At 40.5% G+C, this 22,163-nt stretch overlaps 1 protein-coding gene across 9 annotated transcripts in view; it reads left to right on the top strand.

Moving 5' to 3' along the window:
• ENOX1 (ecto-NOX disulfide-thiol exchanger 1) overlaps positions 1-21,309 on the top strand; it is a 381,250-nt gene extending 359,941 nt beyond the window's left edge. For all 9 annotated transcript variants that reach the window (XM_026853212.1, XM_026853203.1, XM_026853269.1 and 6 more), the window contains 3 exons: positions 13,902-14,004; positions 17,000-17,085; positions 20,357-21,309. In XM_026853212.1, the coding sequence (XP_026709013.1) occupies positions 13,902-14,004; positions 17,000-17,085; positions 20,357-20,488 (321 nt within the window). In that variant the 3' untranslated portion in view covers positions 20,489-21,309. The remainder of the gene's footprint in view (positions 1-13,901; positions 14,005-16,999; positions 17,086-20,356) is intronic.
• The last annotated feature ends 854 nt before the right edge of the window (positions 21,310-22,163 follow it).

The raw sequence follows: 22,163 nt of genomic DNA on the forward strand, positions 1-22,163 counted from the left end.
ACCAGGACTGCCAGAGCTGCTGTCACTGAGTATTCATTTCCTTCAGCCCTGTGGTTAGGAAAAGATTGCTTCTTGCTTCTAATCTGCCCCCTTTTAGATAATTTCCTCTTCATTGCTGCATATAATGATATTTAATTCACATCTCTGTCTTAACTGAAGAGAAAATAATGGACAATGGACAATTATAATTTCAGATATAATCCTCTTCCAGGATGTTCCCAGACTCTTGGGACCTGATTAGTCCCAATGTGAAAAAAAATCATGCTTGTGAGGTGTGCTCAAGTAGAGAACATTTTGCAAACTGAAAATGTTAATCACATGTTTTGTGGCTAACTCTGCCAGTGGCTTTCTGTGGAACCTCTTGTATATAGGTTAATTCTGCGTTTTGATCAAAGATCTCCTTGTTCACTGCTATGTTCAGAATCCATAGGGCACTGCATGCAAATACAGCTGTATAGCCTTGGTATCCCTCTTTCGGAGGTGGGAAGGTTAACAGCCATTGTATCTCTCTATTGTTAATTGAGAAAGGGATATTTTTTTTACACAAGCCTCATTTTAGAAGTAGTCAGTGATTTTCTCCCAGGAGTTTGGCATTCTCCCTTGACAGATGTCGCCTTCCTTGGATGGCTGCTGTGAATAACTCCTACCCTTTGTAAAAGTGCCATAAAATGTTAGTTCAAGAGTATCAGTCCTCCAAGTTCAGACCAAAGCAAGAGAAGCATTTTGAGTGCCCGGATTACAATTGCATGATAAAGTCCTGGCTATGTCAAAGTCAGTAATTAAATTCCCATCAGGTTAAAAAGCCAGGATTTCACCAAAAGACTTTTAGCCTAACTTCATTATCACCAAGGCATAATAAAATGAATATATTTCAGAGAGTGTGATTTCAGCACAAATTTTTTTACTATCTTTTTGTTCTGGTTGAGTTTCATTGTTTGAACAAAGTTATGATTTTGACCTCATATCGTCTTTGACCTTGTCTGTCTGCATCCAGTTAGCATTTCCGGCAGCTTGGACACAAGATTCTGTGGGGTTTTCTCCAGACATGAAATCAATAATATTAAGTAGGGATGCATTTTTTTTCCATTTGAGTGCTTGAAGCTGTTATCAGAGCATTTCTTAAGTTGAACTGAGCATCTTAGATTTGATGTTGATTCTTCCTTTAATTTTTCCCCTCTGTATCTGCTTTTCAAGTAGTTACCAGATGATCCTTGACTTAGAGGAGGAGTATACCCAGGGTGAAATATTTAAACATTTTATTAAATTGCTCACTTAATGCTACACTGAAAGTAATGATATTCCTAACTACACCCTAGTCTTCTCTTTTCACATAGTATGGTTGATCACTGATGATATTTACTAAAGACAAGTAAAGACAGCTCTTAAATGAGGCTCATTTTTACAACAAGCCAAGCAAAGATTTAATAAGCCAACCTTCTTCAGTTTTTGAGGAAATCTGAAATTGCATCAGACTCATCAGAGTTCAGTTCTTGTACTTCACTATGCAAACCCTTAATGGAGGCACCCAAGGGTACCTGCTGTGAACATCCCATGTCAGTGCATGTGTTAGTACACACCTGCCATAGGATGGGACACCTCTGTGCTATGTGACTGTCTCCCATCAAACAAACCAGGTGAGATGAAAAAGGCCCTTGAACACAGGGAGAGAAGAGGGAGCTAGAAGAGTGCAGTGTCTGTTCAAATTGTCCCAGTAGTTCGGGACCACAGGACAAAAGTTGATCACCTTTATTCATGAAGATCCCAAGTGACTGCTGATGCTTTTGCTTCACTTCCTTGTGAGTGCAACAGCCATTTCCTGGCTATCCCACACTTCAAAAGGCTTGCTCTTCTCAGAACAACACAGGCTTGTGATAAAAAATGTGCTCAACATGGCTAATATAGAAGCATTTTCTGGCCTAAAGTTACAGGCCAGAAAACCCCAGTGCAGGGCTTCCACACATCAGGAAATGTGCGTTTCTTTTCTGTCTGAGCTTCCCAGGTTTGTAAGCTGCGAACCTCCGCCTCAGAAAGCTGATACTTAATCACTGAGTAGCTTCATTGGCTTTTCTGGGGTTGTCTGGCCTTGCAGCATTTCTAGAGCACATGGGAGTGAGTGGATTCTGCAAAAAGTGAGGTGATGACAGATGGGGGTGTTTGAGGGTAGGGAGATAGTGATGGCAGCCTTACCATACCCAAGAGCTCAGGGCTGATGTCCCCTACAAGGGGTGCCAGAAGTTGGGGTTTGGTTCTCTCCTCCACCTGGCAATGTTCAAAGCTGCATTGCCCAAAATGAGCATGGACTATGTGCACTCCCCAGTTCCTCTGTTGTAACTGCTCCCCTTTGCAAGATCATATTCAGTCAACTAATTCATTTAACAAATGAAGTTAGCTGTCTAAAAAGAACCAGCAGGAGTAATGGTGCAGTGCAGGGATGAGGGCTGCCCCCTGAAGAGAGATATGGGGTTTGGTTTTTCATCATGGAGATGTTATGTTGTTAGAAGAAGGTGCAAGGACCCTATACCCTGATTGGAGTTGGGCATAAAGTCCCCAGGTATTACAGAGACCCATTTACTGTCTGTATTCAGGTTCTTCTGTCCTGGTGGAGCCAGGACCAGGGGGTGAGGAGTGGCCATGCTCTTTCTACTCTCTGCCTTTTCCATTCCATGCATTTATTTGTAGCCCTTCTATCACCATTTCTTCACATTTTCATCAATTTAAGGCATGTGGAGTATGATAAATTCATGCAGCTATGACCGTTTGAAGATCAGCAGCTTTCCTACTTACCACAGCAGGCATGAGGAATGACCACCTCATGAATTCAATACCACAAGGCCTGAAAAATAACAGGAGTTTAAGTGGCTGTTTAGGACCATATTATCAAAGAGCCTGCTCAGCCTTCAGAAGTTCTTACACACCGATAGATCAAGTTCTCCTGAGTTCCCCCCTTCCGCACCCCAGCCCTGGCTCAGCATGTTAAAGGACAGCAATAGAGTTTCATTAACACAGTGTAGATCTCTCTCAGCTGGCTGAATCACAGTCTCTGCAGTTTCAGTCACTACCTAACCCTATGGAGAGAAAATGGCTACAGTAGACTGAAGCATATTCTGACAGAGCGTGCTACCTGAAGCAGATCTGAGCTGTAGCAATAAACCCCTTCATTAATGTGCAGCAAGAAATCACACCACTTCCCTTGTCCCTAATTAAAAGTGTCAAAGTGGCATCGTAACTTGGCTTTTGATTGGAGTGAATTCCTGTCATCTGAGGGAGGAGAAGAGAGAACTCTGAGACACAATGATAAAACCCATTCAGCCACCCACTCAGCAAATCACAAAAGTTTTTTGACTTTAAATTTCATGTGAGCTCCACAGGGAGACAGTTCTTCAATGCCCAGAGCTACCTGACATTTTAATAATATTTGATCATTATGTGCAGCCTTTCATCCCAAAGCATTTTCCCTGAGTATTTATACTGCACACGTATACAGGAGTCATCTCGTCATTCCTAGTGAGGAATAACATTCAGCCTTATACATATGCAGCTGTGTGCTTAACCCACACAGTGTACAAGGCAGATTGGCTTGTCAGAGCACTCAGGCTCCCCCGCAACCACCTGAAGGATGATGAGCCACCTCTGCTTCAGCCACAAGCCTTCTATTGCAGTCCTGGGCATTGTACACCACATTCACACTCCCTCCAACCTGCTAAAGGCCTTCAAGTAATAGACAGCAAAAAGTGACAGAAGCGAGAAAGAAACTTCAGCATCCCCAGGAGACACTCTTCATAGAATCACAAAATGGTTTCTTCTGGAGGAGACCTTAAAGATGATCTAGTCCAACACCTCTGCCATGGGCAGGGACACTTTCCACTAGACCAGGTTGCTCAAAGCCCCGTCCAACCTTTAATATTTCCAAGGAGGGGGCATCCACAACTTGTCTGGGCAACATGTTCCAGTGCCTCACCACCGTCACAGTGAAGAACTTTACTTACACTTAATCTAAATCTTTCCTCTTTCAGTTTAAAACCATTACCTTTTTTTCTTAGCACTACATGTGCTTGTAAAAAGTCCCTTTCCATGTTTCTTGTAGGACCCCTGGAGTCTGGAAGTATTGGAAGGCTCTATAAGGTCTCCCTGGAGCCTTCTCTTCTCCAGGCTGAAACAACCCCAATTGTCTCAGCCTGTCCTCATAGGAGAGGTGCTTCAGCCCTCTAATCACCCTCTTGGCCCTTCTCTGGACTCACTCCAACAGGTCCATGTCCTTCTCATGTTGAGGGTCCCAGGGCTGGGCACAGCACCCCAGGTGGGGTCTCATGAGAATGAAGTAGAGGAGGTGAATCACCTCTCTCGACCTGCTAGCCACACTTCTCTTGATGTGGCCCAGGATACGGCTGGCGTTCTGGGCTGCAGACACACATTGCTGGGTCATGTTGAGCCTCTTGTCAACCAACACCCCTGAGTCTTTCCCCTCTGGAAGAGTTCATCATCCTAATCAAGATCTAATCCAAAGGAATGAGAGCTCCAAAATGTTTTTTTCAATTACTTTTCATATATTCAGATGTGAAGATTCCTGTGAATATGGGTCTGGTTGACCTGGGTTTTCAGATACCTAGAATTAATATCTTTCAAGTACAGATCCTTGCTGAAAACCACTCACTCTGATAAAACATTTAAGGTTGGATTTTTTCCCCTCAATTACTTCCTTCTTTTTCAACAAAGACATTTTCAAAACAATTCTGAACGTTCCAGAAGGGAAGAAAATTGTCTTTTTTTTCTGTCTTTAATTTTTTTTTTTAGAAGTGCATAATTCTTGAGGAGATTTCTAGAGCACTGTTTGTGTTAAAGACCATGTCAAAGGACTTTGACGAGTTATCAGTCTCAACTAAACACAAAGTATCCCCTCCTACAATGACTTCACCAGAGCTGGTGGGCAGGCGATGCTTTTGTTCAGCCAACCATTGGTTTGCTGCAATTCCCTAACACAAAGTATGCAAAATGACAATTACCTTTTTCCTTGCAAAACAACAACCTTCACATCACATAAAACATCTGTGTTAAGTCATCAAGAACCTACACATAAATCCAGCTTTAGAAAATGAAGCAACCTGATTATACTTTTAAAAATAAGCATGAAATAACTTTCATATTAGTCATCTGTATTTTGCATATGTACATTCCCATAAAATAGATGTGTTCAAATACAATGAGAACAATATAAAGAGATAGTTTCAGTGAGAAAAGCATTTTCAGATTATTGCTAGTTGCCTAAACTCAGCAGGTGAAAGTTATAATAGTAAAAGCTTTGTAATGAAAAAGTTAAAAGCATCTCTCTGGCAAATGGATCGGAAAAATAGGATGTCACGAGCACCATAATACAATTAATCTTCACTCCTGAAAACACTTCTATCATGTAGGATAAATCAGACAAACAAATCTTAGATGCATAGAGCAGTGTTCAATGTACTTCATTTGCAAGGTCTTATATTTGCTGTTCTAATTTTTCTTCATTGTTTTTCCTATAATTTTAATGCCAGATAATTTTTCAAGCCAGTTGTCAACTGTCTGTTAATACCAGCACACTTTTAAATTTACAGTCATGGTACATTCTATTGGTGTACTTTAAAAGTAAATCTCTATATTAGTGTACTTTAAAAATAATTACAATGTGCTGTGGCTGACAAAACCAACACTGCTTTCTTGCATAACGCAAAATAAGTTATCAAGTTTGGACTTGATCTGAATGAAAAGGTGACACCTGGTCTGTATCGTTTCTAATGATAAACCAGTCACATTCACCAGCAGTGTGGCATATGGCAAATACACTCTTCCGCATCACTAGGTAGATAGTAGAAGGAGAAAGATCCTCTGAGACCCTGGAGAAAAAAACACCAAAACCAAGGGCTTTTTTCTGAATTGTTGACCTGGTGCTAACTCTAGAAGTAGTGCAAGCTGCCTGTGAGAGCTCAGTTTTTGGGCAGATGGTTGGATACCTTATTCCTTGCCTTATTCTTTTTATATGGGATGCAACACTGTAATTTGTTCCTGTAAACTAAGTTATCCCAGTGTCCGTAGAAAAGGCCAAGAAACTTCTCTACATATAAACAGCGTGTCAGCAAGACCACCTAACTTAATGATGTCAGCTCTTAGGCTGTGAGGAACCAGGACCGTGTAAAATATGATATTTCTAGAAGTAGTTAATTTGCTAGCACAAGATCAATTTATTTGCAGCAAGAAAAGAATTATATTAATCAAAGACTATGAGCAATTTTCTAGTCATTAGAGTATTTTTAGAGGAGTAGTCAGCAGAGTGAGAAACCGTCAGTGTAAGAGGACATGCTGAAAGAAGAGCTGTGTAACACACATGATGATCCTGGAGAATTCGGAGTTACTTTCAGAGTTCAGGCACTCAACCAGATTTCCACAAAGTCTCAGCACAGCACAGTGCCACAGCAGCCCATGAAGGGGAACAAGCTCCATAAAAGGAAGAATTGAAGACATTTGGCCCAAACCAAACATTGCCGTTGTCGGGAGTCGTTGAATCCTGTAGCCCAGCAGAGGCAAGGTGGTTGTAGCAAGGCTGAGCAGGTATTCCCCACAGGCATGTGCACAAACACACATATAAAACACATGCATCACATGCATACATATACATGTGGCCAGCCACACGGATCAACGTAAACTCAACATTCATAAACACAAAGAGTACTGATGGCCTCATCTTGCTCCCCTTTCTGGATGATCAGGATAAAAGATCCATTAGTGGGAAATATACATGCAGACTTACATGTATATACAATGTGGATCCCTTCAGTAACTGGCCTTTGACTCTATCATATAACTGGCCCCTGCCTCACCATATCCCCAGACCCCACGGTGTCCCCAGTTGCTGTCTTGGACACCCTGGTCCCTCCAGTAGATCACATGCAGTGTCTATGGACTATCCTGGATCGATCTCAGAACTATGGCCACTTCAGCACATGGCTTCCGAGCTTATTTTCCTACTTGGTGGCTGCTCTGGCTTGATGCTCGCCAGTGATCACAGAGCAGCATGCGAACACACTCTGGTGTCTCTAACTATGGCACTCCAGACGTATGGCCCTCTGACCCCTGATCCCACTCTTGCTGCTGCATTGAGACCCCCTCACACACACCCTGCACACACAGTAGAGAGTCCCACACCCAGGAAAAAAGTTAGAATTTGAATTTATTAAGTGTAATACACTGATCAGGGCATGGCATGGCCAGACAAGTGTACTGACCAGCAACCTGTTTACATGCAACCAGGCCCTTTTATCCCCTTCCCAAACCACCATGATACCTCCCCTTTCCTGCCTTTTGTTTCTCTGCTAAGAACCCTCAACTAAGTCTTGCACAATCCCAAGATGCTTTTCCCCTGCATCCTTTAACAAGTCCAGTACCCCTATAGGCAGTGCCCCCCTCAGTCTGTAAGATGATCCAGAGAGCATTTCCATTGACTGGTTTTGATCAGTGTCACACGAACCCTGGGGCTGATGCTCTCCTGTGACAGCCCTGGAAGGAGATGGATCGGGGCACTCTGCTTTCTCTGGTTCGGTTATCCAGCTTTCCCCATCTGTGATCGTGCCTTTGTCCTTTTGTGTTCATGGAGGTAAGACTTTAATCACAAGTATCAGGACGAAGCAGCAAGTGATGGTGGTTAGAAAATCCCTTCTGCAGAGGATGGAGGCACCCATCTGTTGATGACACAACCCACATGTTGTTCAATGAGGGCACAGAACTGGGATGTTGCAGAGAAACTGCTGAGGTTTATCCAGCCATTGGACTATTACTTTTTTTTTGCACATCCATGTGCTCTGATTCCACAGCTGATCCTGCTTTGAGCAAGAGCTTGGACTAGAGACCTCCCAAGGTCACCTGCATGATTTTGTGATTCTTTGATCATCTGACACACAATCACTGTCTGTAAGTGTACTCATACATTGCCACATTTGCAGGGAAATTTGATTTAAGTTAAATTTAAATAAGCTCTTTCATTGTAGTTTAGCTCAACTTGGATTGAACAATTTCGTATTCAGCATAGATAAGAACATAGACAAAGAGAGTAGCCCACTCTCAACTGACAACTGTGTTAAACTGTCAGTTGTCCTGTACCTCAACCTTGCATGTCCCCATAAATTTGTCTGACATGATATGCTTTGAAACTATTGCAAGATTTCCATTCGCTTGATTGGAAATTGAATTAGGCTCCATTCAGATTAAAACAGTGAAATTATATTTTCCAATGTGGGTCTGCAGTACATTTAAAGAAAGCCCAGCAAAGCGAACTCAACTATACCAGACTTTAAGAGATCCCCAGGTACATGAAAATAAGTTAAAAACATGCAGTCTTCATGTCACAAGCCAGTTTCTACCCATGTTTGCAGTAGAATTGTCAAACCTGCCTGGCTGTCTATAAGCAGTTTGGTCAAGCACATCTGAAGTCTAACCCAGTTCTGTGGATTTAGAGCAGGTACACATATGCATTTCAAGAGCTTAAGGACTTCAGACTTGGTATCACTTGCATATGGTTCTTTCTTCTATCAAAATCATGAAATTACCTTTTCTTTCCAAGTTTACAGAATGTCTCTGTCCTATTGTTAATAGTCTGCAAGATTTTTGCTGTTTCAGATATATAGTTTTTTCTCCTCCTACGCATTTTCTCTCATAAATCCCCTGGCTGATGAGAAAGTGTGGTGTATCCCTTACATCTAACAACATTCAGCAGTTGCTCTGTCATATGCCTGCTGTGTTCAACATCTAGTCTTTCCTTCTTCTGCTACTCTTTTAATGCCTCAGACAATTGGCTTTGTACAAAGGCCAATATATTCTGCAAACTCTTCCAGAGTCTGGTAGGTTTTGGTTTTTTTACTGGGTTTTTCAAGAAGGCACATTATTATTTTTACACACACACACCACCCCCCACCCCCACCCCCCAATTCTGCAGAATCCTGTATACTACAACAAAAGGGAATGAGGTCTTTGAAGACAATATGCAAGCAGTCATCATTCCCCCTAGATTTAAAGGTAATTATCAAATATTTGGATTACCCAGATAGCACAGAGGGTATTTCAGCTCTTTGTATATTTGTCATTTGCATCCTGATCACATGCCAGGTATCTTCAATGTCATATTCATTAAATCCCATAGTCTGCCTTTCAAGCAGAGTCCTGAGGAATGGGTGATGTGGAACTGCACCCTGGCAGGACTAGTTTCCAGGTAGGGAAGCTACTGTTCCAGCACTGCTCATCTCTTTGTCAGCATTTATGGGGCATGGCAAGTCCTCACTCCCCCATTGTTTAGGGATGCTGGCTAGCATATGTTTTCAGGATCACAGAACTTTTTAGGCTAAAGAGAACCATTTTCACTAAAGAGAGAAGCCCCAGGCAAGAGCAGACTTTTTATATTCTGTCTGCTTTTTTTGCACTGGTACAAGACCTGTAGGCCTGTAGAGGATTAGTGATGTCTGGCTTGAGTACTTTTTATTTAATATCATACTTTTCCACAGGGACAAAAAATAAACCAATAAAGGACTGAAAGACCCAAGTCACTCAACCTAAATATCTGGGGCTTTCTGATCTGCTAGTCCCAGGGAGTGCAGAGCTAGCCTTTTATTCTTACAGTACCTGCAACTATCCTCTGTAGAAAGTCACCACATTTTTCTACCCATCAGGATTTCTGTGTCTCTCTCAGGCAAATGCAGCTCTCTCAGGATTCATGCTCTTATCTGCTGTGTCTACAGTGTGGGACCCAGCTGCTCTGTGGTGGGCCATAGTGGACAGTGAGACCAAACACCTTTTGGAGCAATCCACTTGCCCATGCCTTTGCATTTGCTTCCAAAAGAAGCCAGAGTACATGAGAATGACACAAATCCAACTTCTGTCCCACGTTATGGCTCGGACATGGCTAAGGTATACATCCATGTGTGAAAACTGTCATGTAAAACTCCCCACAGCCATCAGCTCCATGTCAGTGGTGACGTCAGAGGTCTGCCTATGGAAATGAAGTCTGTGTGAGAAAATAGTTATTTGCCATCCTCTTTTATCCGGCAAGTTTTCCTGAAAATTTTCCAGAAAGACTCTGGACTTTCCCTCCCTGTTTCAGAAGCAGGGACCCCCAAATCAAAATGCTGGTCCCAAGAGGTGTCTGCAGAATCATAGGGTTTGTCAAGCCCATGAAGGAAATTCCTATCTTTTCATAATCTGCTGATGGATGAAAGTGTCATTTGCAGGGAAAAAATCCAATCTGGCAATGGCAAGAGCATCACATAGAATGGTTGCATTCACGTGGAGCAGCTCTGGAGCTGTCATCATCAAATTGGACGTCCTGTTCTCTGATACCTGACATAATTTGTGAATAATGAATAGGGCCAGGTCCCTAATGATCTCCAGGTGTGATTTAACCTGGATTAATCCTTTCACATACTGTATTTAGTTCTTGCAAGGTCATTTCAGTTCTAATAAGTACTGGTTTGCACATGCTCAGCTGTGTTCTTGTCCTTTAATTCAGTAACTGCCAGATGGTAGCAAAATACTCCTTTTATAATGAAATCTGATGAAGGAGACTGCTTAGGGCCTCAGAAAATATAATTTGCCAAATAAAGGGTGGTCTCCAGGCTAGAAAGCAAATAGTATACATTAAATAATTTTCCTCTGGCATCTGGTGATCAGTAGCTTTTTGTCAGAGAGGTGACATAACTGTTTCCAATTAGTTACTGCCTCATTCACCTTTGTACTCTTAAAAGTCTTGTTTCTGTGGGTTGGAATAAGTAGTGCCTCTAAAAATGTGCAAATTAACTGTGTGAGGATTTGTTGTAGAGGCTTCTTAGGTACCAAATTTGTACCTCTAGTGTGTAGTCAGATACTTAAGGTTTTCACTTACATTTTAATTAGCCTGGTTTCTGGGTGAATTTCACACTCATTTTTAGACACAATTATGCCCATTTCTCTTAAATCACTATTAATTCCTAGCAGAATTGGTACTGAATCCTTAATGTGACCATGCACACCCTGGATTTTCTTATGGCATGCAAAATCTTATTTTGGCAGCCGAATACATCAGAGTTGCCTAATTTATCATCTTCTGTGAGGCAGGTAGTTTTAGATGGCAGAAACCTCTCCTCTCAAGCCTCCAAGAACCTGCAACCTTCTTCTAAAACCAAGTGGTTTGCTGAGTAGCTATCTTTGTCAGTCTTAGTTTTCTCAGGCTCCCCCCTAACCAGTTTTTTACTCTTTTACCCTCTGTATCAGTACAAAGTTAAAGAAGACTTGATGTGACTTCCTTTAGCATCCATTTACACTGTCCTATAGATCATACAAAATGTTCTGCACAGGCTCAAATCTAGGCATTAAATGAGAATCCACCTGTTCGTTGCTCCCAATGGGAATATAGTTTCTTTCTCTGCATCACTATTTGACAAAACTTCTAATCCCATCTGAAACTGCTAGTGCATTGTGTTTGGGCCCTGGTATATCAAATACACATCTCTCCGCTCCCTCCTTCCCCTCTCAGGAATTGTTATTTTTAGACTGCTTTTCTATCTCAGATGGAGTCCAAAGTTACATCTTAACCTATACAAGCTCTGGTGGCATATGCTGCTCTGCTCTTCTGCTACAGTATCATGAAATCTGTCATTCAGCTCTGTTCTTCTGATCTGTAACCCCCTTGTCATTACTGCCCTTATGGAGAAATTCATGTGAACACTTCTCATATTTCTGTTTCTTGCCTGGGTTTTCTTTCACTGTTCTTGGATGCCATGGCCAGCAGTACATGAGTATTTGCATTAGCCTTTGGCTCTATCAGGAGGTGAATCAACAGTTAATGGACAATTTATAGCATACTCCTGCTGTTATAATATGACCTGTGCATTACAATACTACAGGAATGTTAGCATCAAGGTGGTGTAGCTGCCAGAGCGCTCTGGCACACCATTATTTTAAGAAGGGATCACTGCAGCTCTTGAACTGCGGACTCCCTCCTACCTGTAGGTGTCTAAATCTTTGGTATATTTTTCCCTTTGCAGCCAATGAGGAATATAAAGTAGGCACCACCAAAGTCCAATTTATTTCAACCTAAAGTAACTAAAACACATGACTAAAAAGTTATTTCTGCTGACTAAAAAGGCAACAAAGGCTGACTAGCTTACATGTACACAACTACACATAGATCTCTGGCTAGGAGACATGCCTCAGTTGGCCACTACAACTGCAGCAAACCACAGGTGTCTCAATGAATCTCACTCCTCCTTCACCGTGGGCTAAGGTCTGTCAGAGCCCATCGTTGCTGGAGGCAAGGGATGTATATATGTGTGTATCACTCAAATGCACATACAGTTTCTTAGCTGACACATGGAAACTCGTTCCTCTTAACAACGCAAGGGAACATTTGAACCCATGATGCATCTGAGCCATCAGGCACTGCGTATCAGGCAGCTGCTCATTGGATCCACTATAAAGAGCACAGAGTACATCACTGGGCATGGGGTGGGGGTGGAAGGGGAAGGGGGGAAGGTGGTGGTGTTTTGTTTTGTTCTGGTTTTTTAAATTGAGAATGGGGAAGTGCCTGACTCTTTATACCAGTCTCACAGATTGTGAAGCCTTTAGTCATCTATAAAGAGGCACATTTGACATATTTTGGAGTTTTTCCCTTTTTTCAGCATGGATTATTCACACTTGCAGAAATGTCCTAGAGCAACCCAAGCCCAGTGTCTCTCTTTTATTGCCCAGTGTCTCTCTTCTATTGCACAAAACGCTTGCCAAGAATTTTGGAGCAAGGTGCCACCCTGAGTGCATACTCTTGATGGGCCACATCCTTATGCTGAAGAATGCAAATTTGCTTGCATTTAAGGCTGCCAGGTCTCATGCAACCTCCAGCTGCTTACCTTGAGTCCCCCAACCAGAGCAAGAGCAGTCCCACCTCACACCACTGTATCTCCATCCCCATGCTGCCTGCCTCCAAGGTTTTGCATGGAACTGCTGAGCATTTCACAGAGCAGATGCAGCAGCGTGAGTCACTGCTTCACTAAGGAACGAGTTACTGCATATCAGTTGCTCCATGGAAACGGTCCATGTATATGCTCGAATATTGTGCAATGCACTTTGAGGCCACTTACATGCCTCTGAAATAGAGATAATTTGTTTACTTCACATATACCCAGGAGAAAAGCAATCTGTGTCACACAACTGCCTGGGTACTTCTGATGGAGCATCTAGCATGATAGCTTTGCTGAGATTTGGATGGTTCAGGCCACCTGGTTGCAGAAAAAGGAGCTCAAAGCAGGAGCCTTGACTTGTTTACCCTTAAGACTGACTCTCTTTCAGTCCTCCAAAGAATGTAGTTTTATGCCAAACACCTGTTGGGAATGGTCTCTGAAATATGCTGACCCCCAAAACATGCCTGAGAATTGTTTCAGACATGGGCGAACACGGTGCCAAGCACTGGTCAAAGAGTATAACAGGGTAGATGATGGTGGTCTGATAACTAGAAACATTGCTAGTAACTGTTGAATTTACTCTTACAGCTGTAGCTGAGTGTTTCCATTCACATTCCCTAGAGGTGGTCTTTGTTTACAGCTTTAATAGCTAGAAAATGTGAGTTTTCTGACCATCCTCACACTTTAGGGCATATCTTTCAAGCTGTTATAATGAAGAAGCACTAGCAACAAAGTTATTACTCCACAAACAAAATTTGTCTTCTTGGCAGCTCTTGCTGTAAAGGTACTTTAAAAAGTGTCTTAATATTCTGCAAACAAATCAATTATTTATAGTTGTCTTGTCTTTAGATGTGAATTAAAGTAACGATCTTTTCTGTAGAGTTGAAAGGAAGCAGACAGGTTTAATTGAAGTAAATGAAATCTGCATGACCATGTCTTTTTTTTTAAAAAACTCTGTAGGAAATCAATGTATTGACGGTAGCATTGGTCAACCAAGACAGAGAAAAAAATTCAGAGAAAAGAAGCCCAGGTCTAAAATCAGAGAAAGAGGCACTATTAATAGGTAAGATATCTCAAAATAAGAATTTTGAGAACAAAATGCATTTTAGCAAGTTTGTGTTTTGCATATGTGTTTGCATGCACCTTTGTGCTAGTAAAAGTTTAAAAAAAATAAAAGGTTTGGTTTTATTTTTCATCTGTATTCATAGCGGATTTTACCAAGAGAAATCCTAAAATACAAGGGAAAAACTCCTTTCTGAAAAATTCTTCAGAGTTTAATGAAAGGATTTCAGGTATGAATAAAATTGCAGGATCTGCATTTAGACTTGCAGCATGAATAAATGAGGACTTTATTTACATCAATATTTAGCAGGCTAGAATTGTATAACTTGTTGTCTGATTATTAGACAAAATGGTGAAGGAGAAGGGGATGGAAATAATGTTAGCAAACTACCAAGAAAAAATTATGTATACTGAATGTATTAAGCAAGTCAGATTTATGCTTTTGACATTAGGTGAGGGAATTAGCAACATGAATATTTATAAAGAATACCACAAGGACTGTCATATCCTTTAACTAGAAAAAAAAAATCTTTAAAATAAAGAGTGCCTAAAAGCTAAAGCTTATAGGCAGTGGGCCAGCTAACTGGTACCTAGCATTTGGCCACACAGGAATTGTGGTTGTACCCATGCTACCCTCAGAGGGAACATGCCCCATATATATCCGTGCATGCTTTGCACATGGTTTCAGTGGGGCAGGCTTCCTTGGAGCCTAAAGGCCCACAGTCCAAAGTGGACCCTGTGTACTATGATGATCTGAAAGACCAGTTTTCATTTATTTGGTCTGGTCCTTTCACAAAGTCAGTGGTATCCTAGTAGGTAATAGTTCCCAAACTACCTTAATTTGTTTAAATGTGACTCATTTGCATCTGCTAAACACCAGGAAAGTTGCTGGTTTATTCTTGGGGCACGGATTCAGACAGTTCAAACCAAAAAGGTCATTTAAAAGTGAAGAATGTATTTAAATATTTAAATGGTTTAGTACACAAACTTCCTGTGACTGGTGAGATGTAGAACAGTGGGATGTACACAAATGTATGAATTGATTTAATTTTACTTGTTAAAATAAAATTTGGAACTTTTAATTGCAATGGACAGTATTTGATCTGTTCAAAGATAATTTTGGTGAGAAGGGTAGCAAGGATGGGATTTTAAGAACAGAATAAAGAACTTTTTTTCTAGGTGACTCATTATTTGACTGTAACAAGTAGTGGCAGTGTCCCAAAGTGGGTCCCATCCACCAGCTGTCCAGTGGCACGCTCAGATAAACGGTAATCTCAGTCCAGATATTACTGTTCATATCAATACCCCCACAACTGGCTCATTGTTACAGTTCAAAGGCAAAAGGTTGCTCAAGAAGGATTTCATGTCATCTCGTCCTTCAAGGCATGTTCAGGTGTGGCAAGGAAAAAACAGGCCTTGCCTCCATCCGTTCACTAGGTTGGTCTATATTTTAGAAAATTCAATATTCTCTTAGAGGAAAAGAGCATAAAAGAAAAAAAGCAAACAAGTTTAAAAAGTTATCATGGAACTCCAGTCAATCAAAAAATTTTCAAAAATATTTTCAAATTACTTTTTATTTACATTATATGAAAGAGCTAGCTTTGAACATGCTGAATTGAAAAACCTTGGGAACACACATAACAAACACAATGCCACTGGTAAAATGTGATTTGAATACAAATTGGATTTCCAGTCAACCCATCCAAGTGTGATGGTACTGGCTTTTGCTTCAAGAGCTTTTGCGTGTGTGCTTGTGGTCATGCACAGCACGAAGCAGACAACTGCTGCTAGGACTTGCCATGGTATAAAATTAAGTATACGTCCCTCCCTTTGCAGGGTCGGAAGTTTGTAAATGGTATTGGGAAAATGAGAGAGAAAAAAAGGTGTTCTTCGCAAAGCCAGTATAAAATGAGTTAAATTTTACTTATCATTTTCAACCATGGCTAGTATTTGGGAAAAAAATGAAATCCAAGATTATCCTAATTCATTCAGCATCAAGAAAGCAGTATGGCCTGCAGTACACAAGATATAGTGACCCATTTTTGTCATTTGTAAGCATTTTTAATCCTGGTGTTTATGCTTTAAACATAAGGAACTTCCCCTAGGGTGGTTCAGCTAAGAAACCCTTCCAAACAGAGTTGAAAATATTTGCTCTGATTCTTGCAGTTCAACTCTCCCCAAACAGTAAGTAACACACATGCCATTTTGTATTTTCACTGTTTGTTTAGAAGAGGAGAAATTGGATAGCGCTTTTAATAGCAATTCTGATTCACCAAATCTTGTTTTCTCTGGTCATCATTATTATGCTGTCACTTGATTTTCACTGCAGTAAAAATCTCTAGACTTAGATCCTGACTCCTCCAAAACCACTTTTATTCCCATACCTTTTATAACAATCCTGTAAATAACAATGAAGATAAGACAGAACTGGCTGTCTTTTTAAGAGAAAGTAAATAAGTAAATAAGTCATAAAGAATTTGTGTTCTTCAGCAGCAGTTAGAGGTAATATGGATTAAACACTTTTCATAACCAGCATCAGCGTAATTACTAGAAAAATTTGAGGGAGTGAGGTTTCTGACACAATTATATGAAACGTTTTCACAACAGAGCATCCAGTGAAGGGGAAAAAAGCAATAATTTTACCATTACAATATCCACAATTTTATATTGGTAAATCAAGCATAAAATTGGTAGTTGAAATGCTTCCAGCAAGTCTTTGTTTAGAAATTCCTTTATTCATCAGTATATTATCTTGGTCACTTACTTGCTAACTGCTGTCATTCCTGAAGATGAGCTATTGTGTTTACCATGTTATTATGACTGTATTAAAAAAGTGCCATTTTGTTATGTTTATTGGGTTGTGTAAGAAAAATAAGAATCATAATTCATACTGAAAAAAACTGCAAGAACAGACTATTCAGAATTATTTTGCTCATTTTAATGATATATTGTCTGAGGTAATTTCAATACTTTGTGTGCATTTGTTTTTAATACAGGTATCATATCCACATTTCTTCACGTCCACCCTTTTGGAGCCAATATAGAATATCTTTGGTCTTATATGCAGCAGTTGGACTCTAGGGTAAAAAAATTTAATCAAAATCTGTTTTCTCTATAGAAATATTGTATTATTCTTTACTGCAGGTTAAACTCTTCATGCGTTTCCATTAGAAAGATAATGTGATATGGGGCTTGGGGGTTTGCAGTCTTTATTCATTTCGCAAATTACAGTGCACGTGCTTGTGTTGAGGTCTTTGCCTCCCACTGCTTAGCTATTCTTTGTGGCAAAAAAGAGCAGAGCTTTAAATGGCAAAGACTAGCAGCTGATTTTATAATACATGATACTGAAATACAGCTGAAGAGAAAGAAAGCAGAACAAGAGGCAGGTGTAGCCATGGCCATCAAACTGTGCAGAGCTTTAAGAGATGATGCCTTATTCTTCAAAAAGTATATTAGTCATGGATCACACTGAACATGAACTTTCATGAACACATGAATGGACCATGCAGCATACTCTTTGACTCCACATGGAAGTGGGGAGGGCCTCATGAAAGAATTGCCTGACCCTACTGCTAAATTCAGAGAAGGTGTGGCCAACACAAACGTGAGGCCAACGCACTATAGTGTGCAAAGTGTTTTTAATGAGTTAGGCCATACAGTCCATAGTCAATACAAACCTGTAGGGTAAGATTTTTTTACTTACTTTTAAATATCTACTGTAAAATGAGATGAATCAAGCCCACAAAGGGCCTATTCCCCTCTACTGAATATTAAGCAAGTTAGGGGTGAGAAGCTCAGCTGTGAAGTAACCACCTTTGATCAGGTGAATGCTACTCTAAGTGCTAAGCAATGACTCTGCAGGATGCTAGGTTGCATGAGATATTTGTCAGATGCAGGAGTCACCCTGTAGTTAGCTACAGCTCTGATCCATGTCTGCCAAAACTTCCTCTGGATGTGATGATGATGGTTCTTGCCCAGATTTTCTTGCAACACGGAGATAGGATGTAGCTGCGGTGTGCACCTGAACTCAGAATGTGAGTGGCACTCCTTGTGTGGTCATTGTAAGACACAACTCCTTTGATCCTGGTAATAACTCCCTCCAGGCATGCCACCCATAGCCGAGATCACCTTCCAGATGCTTTGGTGAGCTTCTTTGATGGTCTGTTTCATGACTCTGGAGGATCCTTCCTCTGTTTCTATGAAAAGGTGTATAGCTAAAAGAAGGGGAGATCCTCAGCTAGAAGCCAACTGGAAATAAGACAGGTTGCATGGATGAGTGAAGAAGGATTATAAAGTTCTTAGGCACTATCTTCAGGCCATGGCAACTTAGATTTGCTAGTGCTTTACTGTCCACTGCTACCCACAATGAAAAGGGAATAAGGCATAAGAATGGTAGAAAGAGGTGAGAAACTGGTGAATTTCAATTAAAAAACCAAAAACAAAACAAAACAAAACAAAACAAAACAAAAAAAAAAAGCAAAAAACCCCCCCAAAAAACACGTGAGTTTATCAAGATCTGATGCATCCAGAGCTTCACACCTGCAACCATTCCTCTTCCGCCTTTCTGTTCCCTGCCTCTGCCACATATACACCATCTTGTCCCCAGTTCCTGCAGCACCCAGTCTGCCCAATCTCCTCAGTCATCTTTCAAGACCTTCCTTAACACTTTACGTTTGTCTAAGTATCAACTGCTTTTCCCCCTGGCTGATCTCTCCAGCTCTGTATCTCTTGAGTGACAACAGTAACCACTTAAAACACTGGCTCCTTGTGCTCCAGCCCTGCTGCCCATAGTTGCCACCCACTGAGCTCTTCAACTTTCTCCCCTTTCACTGCTGCAGTCCCTTCTTATTCATGTTTGTAGGATTTATCCTTGAATTTCTACTCACATGAGTGGAGTAGAAACAGAGAAGTGTTGGCTGCCAAGATCAAACCCTTAACGTGCAAACACAGCCTTCATGGAAGGAACATTGTCTCCATCTCTCCAAGGTGTCAGTGTACCAGACCCTGCAGCTACCACTGGACCTACCTGCTGCATAATAAACATGAGCCACAAAATTTGACCTCGCTGGTTTATTTTGGAAGTAACTGCTTGTAGCAACAAATTACTTTTTAATAGCGCGATACAGAGATGCAATCTCAGAGATGAATTTCAATTACTTTCCATGGTTAGCCTGTCATTCCTCACCTGAACAGGAATGATAAGGTCAGCATACCCATGCGTGCTGAGGGCTCAGTATAGAGCTCAGATACATTACCCAAAGGTAACCAGGTATCTGTTACTGCCATGAGAGTACATAAAAGATGGACCTGATTACTCTGGGACTTGAGACTGCCTCCAACACTGATTTTTGGCAGCATCTTTAACAAATCATTTAATCTTGCTGCACTAATGTCTTCAGGAAAATACAAGGTGATAGATATCTTCTCATCTCTCTTGGGTGGCATGAGGTATAATTAGCATATTTTATGTTTATATACTGTTTTAAAAAGGAAATTTTTCACCATGGAAGTTTCCTACTAATATGAATAAGAAGAAATATAATCATTGCCAGAGAAGCCGATCAAACCGTGGGGATACCTGTGGATAACAGGCAGCACCCATAGATTACTGTTCCTTTCATGACCACCACTTTAGAAGAAGTAGCAGTAGGATAAAATGGTTCGTTTTCCATGACTGTTTCATTTCTTGACGTCCCTACTGATTATACCACAAAAGTTGCCTTTGTGAAAGTGTTTTCTGCAATGAGTGCATCTTTTCCATTAGGAAGGTGACCAGTCTTTAAGGTTTCAAAACCATAAAAACATCCTGAGCAATGCCAAGTCAGGAACTTCTGCTTAGTTATCTGGGGCTGCTGAACTGGGCCAAACTGGCTCAGTAGCCATAGCTCCATAGTCCTAAGTAACAGAAGTGATCTCCCTGTGTTAGTTTTTTGCAAGAGAAAAACTGATGGAGCTGGGAGGAGAATTCAAGAGTTCATGGGATGAGAAGGAAGAATAAGATCCCATTTGCTTCCTCCTCCTCACAAGTATACCCTCAACTGTAGTTCTTAGATAGACTTCATACCACACTGTGTGTCAGCAGCCCCAACATAACAGTTGTCATTCTTTTACAGTGGGATGACACTTAAAATAGCAGAATCATTCCTACAAGGAATCTGCATGTGTTTTGGAGTCTGGAAATTCATGTCAGGCTAAGGGTAAAAAACAAATAATAACAGGTTGTTGTTTTTGTCTGGCCTGGATTTCTTCCACCCACCCACCCTTCCCTGACCTTATTTCTGTTCTCCATATTTCCTCTTTCCAATCTACAGGGCAGCTTTCTCACCTTAATTTTACCTTTATTTCTTTCTCAGATCTCTGCAAATGAGATAGAAATGCTTTTGATGAGGCTGCCACGCATGTTTAAACAAGAATTCACTGGTGTAGGAGCAACACTGGAAAAGAGGTGGAAGTTTTGTGCCTTTGAAGGAATTAAAACTATCTGACTGTGACTAGTAATGAAGCTATGCAGAAGAAGAATTCCTAGAGCATGGCAGGGTTATAAAGTATTAAAGTAAGAAATTTGGGTTTGGGCACATAGTAGTATGTTTTCAAAGTTATCCAAGCCTAATTTTAGTTACATTTGTGACGTTCTCTTGTGAGTGGAAATGTAGTTGTGCACCAGTTCCTAAAATAAAATAAAATTTTTTTAAAAAGTTTCAAAATGTGATGGATCTGTTTCCTATGAAAACTGAAGAAAGATACCACAGTCATAATGATTTCAAAATACTACATGTCCTACATCTAAGAAAAGCTCATTGAGCAAATAGTTAAGGAGAAAGATTGCCCGGTTATGGTCGCTAAGTTACAGCGATATATATGTAATATGTAGTGGAACTCATTAAGTTTCGTTATTGAAAGTTTTTTCTGTTTAGTAAGAAGATTGATTTTACAGTGAGGAAGAGCATACCAAAAGAAAACTTGAAGATGTGTCTGAAGTTATTGTATTTTGTAAATTAAGTTATATGCTGTACCAGGGATTTTTGCCTTATTCAAAGAGGCCTGAAAATGTGATTGGAGTCCTCAAGAATGCTTTATCAAGAATATTATTTTTCTAATGTAACTATTCTCCATTACTAGTTCTTTTAACATGGATTGCATATCAATTTTCATAAACATGTAAATAAGGAGGAAAACAGTGTTACTGTATTGTATTTGGTATGTAACATTCAGGTTTATGCATCAAAATAAATATTCAGTTGCATTACTGTTACAAATTTTATAGCAGATATATTAATTTTTATCAATAAATATGGCTTCTACCATATTGTGTGTACAAGTTTTTCTTCTGATGTTTTTGAATTTTTATCAATCCAACAAGAGTCTCCTGGCACTTAACTTTCTTATACCTAAAACTAATAATTGCAAATAACTTGGTTAAATTAATTAGGTATCAAAAAAGAGCTTGCAATATTAGCTAAGATTAAAATAATTTAAAATATCAGTAGGGAAAATACCAGCATGGACCTTTGTTTAGCTGAACAGATTTCATTTGGTTTTTCAGACAAGCAGCGAGGTTAAGAATGTACACCTTCAGATTTCTCATCTTCAGTGTTGGGTAGTTGTGATGCATCCAATTAGTTACCCCTTCTAACTCCCAGCTAATGCTTCTGGCCTTTGGCCAGTCAAGGAAAGGAATAACTCACTTTTGGTGGTGTTACTTAAGTAGGGACATCAATGTAAATTATCATTTAGGATTTAATATTAAACACACAGTACTCCAGCAAAAGTGGAGTTTAGGATTTAATGTTAAATGCACAGCACTCCAGTAAAGCCAGCAAAAGCTGAAGAAGTGTATCAACCACATCGGGAGAGTATGGAAGGAATTGATCATCCCAGAGCCCTGCTTTAAATGACTGCATCAGTACAGCATTTAGCATGGTGCTGGGCAAGAAGCAGCAGCCTCCTCCAAGTCACACCTCTGTGTAGGCAAAGGAACCAGCCACAAGAGAGCTGGCCCTATAAAGTGGGGCACCAACAGCAGGAAACGTGGCAAATTGCAACAGATGCAGGGAGTATCCAGATACATGTCAGAGTGATGTTTCACTCAGGTTCTTCAATAAACAGCAATTAGTGTCAAATGCAATTAGTCGTGAAGGAACTCTACTACATGGCTGTTAG

The sequence above is a fragment of the Athene cunicularia genome (genome assembly GCF_003259725.1).
Source record: "Athene cunicularia isolate RWA chromosome 1 unlocalized genomic scaffold, athCun1 chr1_part1, whole genome shotgun sequence".
Classification (NCBI taxonomy): Eukaryota; Metazoa; Chordata; class Aves; order Strigiformes; family Strigidae; genus Athene; species Athene cunicularia.